Source organism: Chaetodon auriga, chromosome 8 (assembly GCF_051107435.1).
Source record: "Chaetodon auriga isolate fChaAug3 chromosome 8, fChaAug3.hap1, whole genome shotgun sequence".
Lineage (NCBI taxonomy): Eukaryota > Metazoa > Chordata > Actinopteri > Chaetodontiformes > Chaetodontidae > Chaetodon > Chaetodon auriga.
Genome location: NC_135081.1, coordinates 9,471,544 through 9,479,819, shown reverse-complemented (window position 1 = coordinate 9,479,819; position 8,276 = coordinate 9,471,544). Strand labels below are relative to the sequence as shown.

Sequence of the window (8,276 nt, the reverse complement as noted above, 5' to 3'; positions counted from 1 at the left end):
AGAGAGAGAGAGAGAGAGAGAGAGAGAGAGAGAGAGAGAGAGAGAGTGGGGGGGGGGTAGTGTCAGGAAACAGAAATATGCACAAACTTCAAAGGCTGGGGCAGCAAATTAAGGGTTAGGCATTGGACACGACAGTAAGTGGCCTTTACATCAGAAACAGGGTAAACAATGTCTGGATTGTGTTTCGCTTCTTTCCTCCGTGTTGTTGCATCGAGACCCCCCGGCTCTCCATCTGCACACTGGCTGTGCTGTAGGTAGAGCACTAAAACAGCTCCATGAAGCTTTTTTTTTTTTTTTTTTTTGACATTCAACAAATCATTTTCATCAATTGAGCCATGATGAAATGTTTCATGTCCATGCCACCGATGAGTGTAAATGAATGGAAAATCTGACACAGTTTTGCAGAGTGAATGGTTGTGAGAGTATGTAATGTAATAAAGCCTCTGTTAAAATTCCACAATTTATGACTGGTAGCTAATCCTTGCCACAATGTTACACTGTATCAAATCAATTACAAGCACTTATAAAACAGAAGTGCTGCTTTTAGGCGTGACACAAACAGGCTTCAAGAGAGAATACTGTGTGTGTGTGTGTGTGTGTGTGTGTGTGTGTGTGTGTGTGTGTGTGTGCGTGTCGTGTGAATGCATGGTTTCTACTGCAGCAGCATCACAGCTGACATTGAGCCAGCCAACATGATCTAAACAAGAATTATGTGAAGTCATGCTCTATGAAACTTTATACACATTTGCCGATCATTACCTAAGATTGCTTTGTGTTACCTTTGGCAGACCGGCTCTTGGCTCCGGGATTGAAAAAGGGATGATGTATTTCCTCTTATTTATTATTTGCACTGGGCTACTGAGAGGGAAAGGGAGGGAAAAAAAAGAGTGTGAGTGGTATGCCTGTGACTGGTGCATCAATGCCAGGAATAACAGAATGAAACTTGCTCCTCAGCCTCATTAGTGTGTAGAAAACAGTTCCCAGGAGACACAACAGAGTGTAAATACATTTAAAACTCTTTACACTGCAGGATGCTACACGCCAACTTCTGCATATTTCTGCTTTTTTTTTTCTCCCTGTTAAAATGAGAATGTAAACGGCATTGAGTGCTGCAAGTGTGTAGGCTTCAAAAGAGTTGCAACCCCATGTTGCACGTCTCATAAATTCTAGTGAGGGAATTCAAAGAGAAATTTATCGAGCATGGCATTCACACATGTTGACAGTAAAGAGGGCCAGCACACTGGGTCTTGGGAATTTGTAGGAGCACATGGCCCCCTTTTTTTGCTTTGAAACACCCTCTTTGACCCTTTGTCTGCTTATGCAATGTCTTTGCCCTTTCCATTATGAAAAAAGATAGGAAAATTTATATGAGACACTAAATCCCATAGCAATGTCCTATAAATTAGAAATGTCAGATATACTGCTGTAAACATGAAGAGATTTATCTATCAGTGTTACATGACCAGGGCATGAGATACAGTATTTCACGGACACGTCTTAAACCATTACCCCCTGAAGCAGGTGCACTGTTATCCTTTACAAGGCAACGTGCTATAACATCATCATTCCCCAACATTTGTTTATAATATGAACTGAAGTCCCTGCCATCTGTTTCCACCCTGCGCTGCCTTTTCTTCACTTGTTTGTACAGTAACCGAGGTGTTTATGGTCTTTGGATGTTGCCAATTTCACTAGAGAGAGGACCGCAGAGCACCTATGGGACTCAGCACACAGGACCACACTTTTGGCTGCGGTGCCTATTGACACAGCTGCTATCATGCTGAAATGATCTGATTCCAGGGGTGGTGAACATATCTGCGCACACTCACCTACATGCGCACAAAAAGCCCACGGAGACACACATCACATGTTTGTCTTTTCCTTTCAAATGTCATTAAGTGCTGCTCAGACGCAGCTTGATGTTGACATTGGTGGAATAAGGGCGCTCTCGCCCTTTGTTGTTGCTTGACTTACGGTGGTTCATTCAGAGGCTGCCTCACAGGATGCTACAAAGTGTACGCTTCCTCGCTATCAGCCGCCGCTGTGATCACCAAAACAGGTCTTTTAGGTTCATTTGAATCTCCTGCCGGCCACATCCAAGATGTGCAACCCTGAGCTGGTGAATAGGAGAATGGGATTTTTCAAATCATGTTTTCCTTTTATTTGGACAAGTCCACTTTTCTAGGTTTTTTTAATGATGTGCAGAGTCATCTGGTTACTGTACAGCTCCTCGGCAGAGCTGCACAGGTCCTGAGTGATGGAGAAAAGCTGAGAAGGGAGAGTGAGAAGGTAAATAAAAATCTGTATGATAATAAATTGCATCACTGGTAATTCTATACAGCGCCGGTCTGCGGTGTGCTGCAGTGTGCACAGCCCACTTTATATGCAGGGGCCCAGCGAGATCTGCTGATAACATGGGGATTGATGTAGGCCATTAAAGGAGCGTGTGCACTGGGCTGGAGGGGTGCGTTACATTTGGCCTCCACAACAGCACTGTATATCAGCATGTTGTCACCTGGGCTGATGTCACAGCAGGTCTTTCGGCTAAGAAAACACACTCTCTGTCTCGTGTGGGTGACCAGCTTCAGACTCACTCACTACCCACTAATGTGTTACTCGTGCCGAGCGGCGCGCTGCTTTGGGTTCATGGCCTCTCCAAATGTAATCCATAACCAATTAGGCATTGTGCGTGTGTAACTATAGAGACCTTTCAACAAAACAGAACGATGTGGTTCAGCATGTGGACAGAATAGAGTGAAACAAAGGCTGCTTCAGGACCAGTCATTCCTGTAATAGTCCTGGTTTTATTGAGTTGATGGGGAGGTCATGAATTTGCACGATAACATCAAAACATATTAAGCATATCAGGATATTGTAGAGAGCTCATGGCCTAACCTTTTTCTATCTACTCACTGTGTGAGTCCCTCAGCCTACGCTCTCTCTCTCTCACTTGTGTGCACGTGTTCATTTCATACACATCACCAGGACTTTGAAACAATCTGACAACCGGCTTCAGTGAAGGCCATTTGTCCCCCGGTGCATCCACCTCTCCTTGTAAACAGAGTCAGCCTGTTCATCTTTTCATGTTCTTTCTTACGACCCCCTTCAGTTGGGAACATTGTTCTGGAATGTAAAAGCAGCACCAGGCTTGTCATTACAGGATCACAGTTCTTTGGATATTAGTCCATTTAATCAGAGGACAATGTTAATTCACAGCACCAGCTGGGTGTGACTCATGTTGCTCCGGTAAATACGTTTTTTCCTCTTTCAGTTCATGTGTCACATTTTTTGCTGTGATCCCATCTTTGAAGGACCAGGTGAAGAGCTGCATGCTGTGTTCATACGTGGGAAATTGTGGGATTAGATGTGAACCGCAGTGGAAAAGGACATAGGCCCTTTGACAACATGTGCCAACTGTGTATCCACCTAATACTGCCATAAAAAAATCAATAAAATGACAGATTAAAAAGTACTGCTCCAAATGTTTTAATGAGGAGAATGAAGCCAGGGCAGTGAAAACTTCTATTCAGACATATTACTGTGACAAAGTATATGAAAATGATTGTTGTCCACTCAAGTCCAATAAATCAAACCCTTTATTTAAACAGCGTACCTCATACAGGGAGGACAGCTAAATGTGCAAGTTAAATGCATTTACAAATAAATGATAACTGTAGAAACAATATTAGTAAAAACACACAACCAAATAGCTGAGTGTGTGTCAGTATGTGACTGATAATTCAAGGTAATGAAAATAACATCTTTAAAATTCATTAAAATCTTCTGTGTCATGACAGTATAGGCAAATGGTCTGAGAACATGTTAAAATTAGGTGGCATGTTGAGCTAAAAAGGCTCTTATTCTGTGGAGAAGCTCTTTCTTGACGCTGTCGGGCACCAAGGCTGAAAGAGACAAACATACATACATATACATGACTGTGACTTGTCCGTTCACACAGATGCTGTCTAATGCAAGTGGTGCTGCAAAACGTCTGTGTCCATGCTCACACCCACATTCACTACTGCAAACATAACATCTCGTGACTGCACCACCTCCTACTGAGGCTGCCGCTGGTGAAGTAACCAGCAGCTCTGTGTCTCCTCTGACGGATACAAAACGGTAACTTTAAAGCTGTGCAAAAGCCTACATGTTGTGTTTTTAACTCGACCAGACAGGAAGCAAAATGCAATTCAATTAGATTACCAACATGGATTTAACAATGTTGTCTTTTAGGGTGGATTTTTAGAAGAGCACAGCCATAAAAAGCTGCACGAAATCTCATCAGTTTTCTTCTGCATGTGTTTCACCACCAAATAGTCCAGTTAAGATACCTCTTCCTTTAGGAGTGATCTCTACCACCAGGTCCTCCACAGTGACATGCTCCAAGCCTTTTTCTTTGATTACTTCTACAAAAAAGGAAGAAAATAAGCATAATGAGAGTGTCACAACAAACCCCTACACAGTTTCAAGTCATATGTTTATGTTCTTTATTATGTCCTAAATGGTCTCTGTTCTTAAAGCTCTAGAGGTTTTATTCCAATAAAGAGGTTGTGTTTTGCTCATTTCAGGTACGAAGCTGATTTGTGCTTCAATGGCAGAAAAAAAGTGAGGAAATATACATCAGATATGCTCTTAATTAAACTTCAGTTTACATCTTGGACACACTGCACAACAGGCTTTTCTCACAGAAGACATCTTGACATGTTACTGTAAGAGAAGCACAGGTGCAAATTACAAAATAGTGACTGAATTAAATTTAGCTGCTTCAGATTCAGGCTCCTGTGTCTTTCATGCTGGCTCACTGTCACGACTCACTGGGTTACTTGAATAGAACAAAGCCATCGTTAATGTTATTAGTAACACCTCGACTTCTCCTACTGCTGTTAAACGGGCCTGTTGTTTGGTTGGGGGTCAATTATGCATAGAAGGCAATACTTAAGTAAAAATTTGTGGTCCAAATGTAAACAAAGCTATAAGCTCACAGTACAATACACTGGGCCTTTAAGGTGAACATACTGAGTAAGCACATGATGGCGTTCATTTCGCTTCTTTGGCAGTCAGCCAATAGCAGCAAATCAGTGGCTGTAATTTGTACCTTTACAATGAGCTTTCATCTGGTCCTTCCATCCACACTCTGTGAGCTTAGCTCTGAGTAACTCCTTCAGTCTGTCAAAAAGATGCAAACACATGATACAGTACAGCATTTCCTTCTTATGCTGATTAAGTTATCAACAACAGCTGACAACTCGATAAAGTCCCCTCTGTGTGTTGACAGCATTACTGCCACATTTGGATTATGCACTGATGCTTCTTTGCATGCCAGAAAAAGGAACACGTGATGGAGCAGCAGCCTTCCTCGAAGCTTGGTGGAGCCATTTAACTTCAGTGTTCATATGACACGATGGTTCCTCGCCTGTGTTTCTGCCCTGTAACATCTGGAAACCTCTGGTCTTCACTGATATGTTGAGAATATCAAGCCAATGCCATACATGCTCATAATGTCCTTGTAGTTTGGAGCAGCTGTAACTTTATTCTATATTCAGGCAATATGCCAAGTTAGATCCTCAGCTTTTTTCCAAATGATAATAAGAGTAGGGAATGAAGTAATTGTTAGTAACTCTAACAATACTATACATGCAGTGTGTCTGTATGTAACACCCATCTGAAGACAGACACCCAATAATAGGTTTCCCACGTACGTATTTTGATAAAACAACGATGATTTTATTGTCAATTGCAAATACTGTCGATGTCGATCCAGACTGACGCAGGATGTACAGTGCTTAACAAATTTATTGGACCACCACCCAAAGTAAGGTTTATGCCACAGCTGCCCTAAATGAACAGCACTGGTAATTACCAAAACCATTTTTTATGTTTCTGTAATGGTTCAAACACCAATATGTAGAAGCTCTTTAACGGAAATGATATTTTTAATGCTAAAATATAATTATTATTGTTATCCATGAATTTTCAAATTTACTGCTGTACAAAAAACTGAAAAAATAGTAAAGCACATTATTATTTCTTGATTAATATGTCAAATTATAGTTATTTATTTGCATTCCTGAAGAGAAATCAGGAAAGTTATGCTTGATTTATTTCTGACTTCTCACAGAAGCCCAGTGAGCCGGCTCAAATTTTGGGATAAAAAGGTGACAGTTCGAAACGCTTCCTTTCTGTTCAAAATGGTAAAACGTCGAGAGCTCACTGAAAATGAAAGAGTCCACATTAAAGCACTTCACGATGCTGGATGGTCTCTGAGACAAACAGGGAAAGACATGAAGTGTTCTCACAGTGTGATCGAGTACGCTTTGGAGTCAATTGCTGAGACTGGTACTTACAGAATGCGCCAAGGAAGAGGCAGGAAACAAAAGTTAACTGAAGCAGATGTCAGACACCTCAAGATTTTAAGTACTAGAGCCAGAAGGCAGACCACTGCTGATCTTCAGATGAATGCTTCTAGATCAGAGTCTGAGAAAGTCTCCAGAATGACCATAAGCAGACGACTGACGGAACAAGGCCTAAAGGGAAGAACAGCTGCTAAGAAGCCTTTATTGAGGCCTGCAAACATCAAGAAACGCCTCAGATTTGCCGGGGAGCACAAACACTGGACTGTTGATGACTGGAAGAAGCAAAGCTGTGCAGAGACTATTTGACCAAGAAAAAGGAATCTGGAGGACTGGAACTGATGGACTGGCCAAATCAAAGTGTGGAATTGAATCCTACTGAACAAATTTGGGATTTAGTAGATTCAAAGATTGATCACACAAAGGTTTCATCTAAAGCAAGTCTGTGGGAACAGCTAGAAACTATTTGGAACTCAAAAACAAAAGAGATTGTCGAGAAGTACATAAAAACAATGCCAGCAAGAGTGCAAGCTGTTATCAAGGGCAAAGGAGGCCATACAAAACATTAGGTTTTTTGGTTAATATGTGAGGAAAAAGGCTATTTAGTCGTTTCAGTTTGTTATTTGCCAAGAAAATAACAATAACATTTTTATTTTTGAACAAATTTTGGAAAGATTTCTAAAATATTCATGTTTTCTCGTTTTTATGACAGGTGGTCTAAGCACTGTACGTGGGAAAACAGCGCACAATAACAACCTGAACTGCTCACGCTGTTCAGTGACATTAAGTAACGTCACAATTAAAGCAAGCCGCAGTGTTTTGTCTCACCTCTCTCGTTCCCCCATCTCTGTCAGCTTCTGGTTTATCGTCGCCCTCATTCTGGACTCTTTACTCATAGTCTTTTACCTCCGAGGAGAAAAAAAAACAACACAGCCTGTTAACGCGGCCAACGTAAAGTCAAGGTGGCGCCGCGCAGCACAACGTAGCATCTGCTTGTTCGGGCTTACGTTTAAATTGCTCAACAATAATAGTGTTTGGCCAGTTATGGTTTGTAAGCCAGTGATTAACTAAGCTTCACTGGCTAAGCTGGAATATTATACTGTTATAATATTAACTTACCCGCTAGAGAAGGACGTTTAAAAGAGGTGTCACTCGTCAGTGTTACCAGACTCTGTGGCGTACATGAAAAAGTTAAAATGAAATAAGGTCAAATGGCCCGAAAAAGGCAGCAGACATGTTTAGAACAAACATTAGAAAATCCGACAGTCACTACAAGCTAAACTATTACGTTGAATTGACTTTTTTAAAGTAATTTAGCGTCAAAATTACAGTAGATCAGCGCTAAAAAGAGAGGCTGAGCTTTTGATTTCAGGGTTTTACCGTCAGATAGCACATCCCGACAGGAAACATGGATGGTACAATGGTTCCTACGTCTGCGTTAACTGCAATACTCTGTTCCCCCACACAGCGGCAGTGTTGGTTAATACATCTAATTGAATCAGTTCGGACTTTGACCTCTCACCTTCCCTTTAGAGGATAATAGTTTTCAAAATCTCACATTAACGCACTGACTATCAGCTCCTGTTGGTATTTTCTGCATCCTACAGATGTTTTATGTACTTAGTTTATTATTTTTATTCATAATAAGTAATCACTGGATTTGTCACCAGCCCAGTGTGTTTATTTCATACTTGATGAACTTGAATTAATCTTTCGTTCAGGAACAGATTAAAATTATATGTAGAGGTGTGACTGCTTCAGGCTATAAAATGTTAAGAGCTAAAAGTCAAAACGTTCGGGTCATATGGTCGGTCAGTCGGCTAGTGTATGTACTGTGTTTTGCAGTGAGGTAGCAGTGTGTGGTTGGTTCCTGGTGACTACTGACGACTGAAGCAACCACACTCAGTAATAGTGTTTATATGAAGT

General features: G+C 41.3%; 1 protein-coding gene across 1 annotated transcript; it reads right to left on the bottom strand.

Annotated features, from left to right (window-relative positions):
* Positions 1–3,471: 3,471 nt before the first annotated feature.
* eny2 (ENY2 transcription and export complex 2 subunit) lies at positions 3,472–7,741 on the bottom strand. The gene is made up of 5 exons (XM_076736266.1): positions 7,470–7,741; positions 7,179–7,256; positions 5,096–5,166; positions 4,332–4,406; positions 3,472–3,902 (listed from the first exon to the last, which is right to left on the bottom strand). The coding sequence occupies exons 2-5, from the start codon at positions 7,244–7,246 to the stop codon at positions 3,829–3,831; spliced, it is 288 nt and encodes a 95-aa protein (XP_076592381.1). The 5' UTR covers positions 7,247–7,256; positions 7,470–7,741; the 3' UTR covers positions 3,472–3,828.
* Between the last annotated feature and the right edge of the window lie 535 nt (positions 7,742–8,276).

Coding starts and splice junctions, on each gene's coding strand:
- eny2 (XM_076736266.1), bottom strand. CDS start 7,246: ATGAGTAAAGAGTCCAGAATGAGGGCGACGATAAACCAGAAGCTGACA. Junction 5,167..7,178: donor GAGATGGGGGAACGAGAGAG/GTGAGACAAAAC, acceptor TCTTTTTGACAG/ACTGAAGGAGTTACTCAGAG. Junction 3,903..4,331: donor GATCACTCCTAAAGGAAGAG/GTATCTTAACTG, acceptor TGTCTCTTTCAG/CCTTGGTGCCCGACAGCGTC.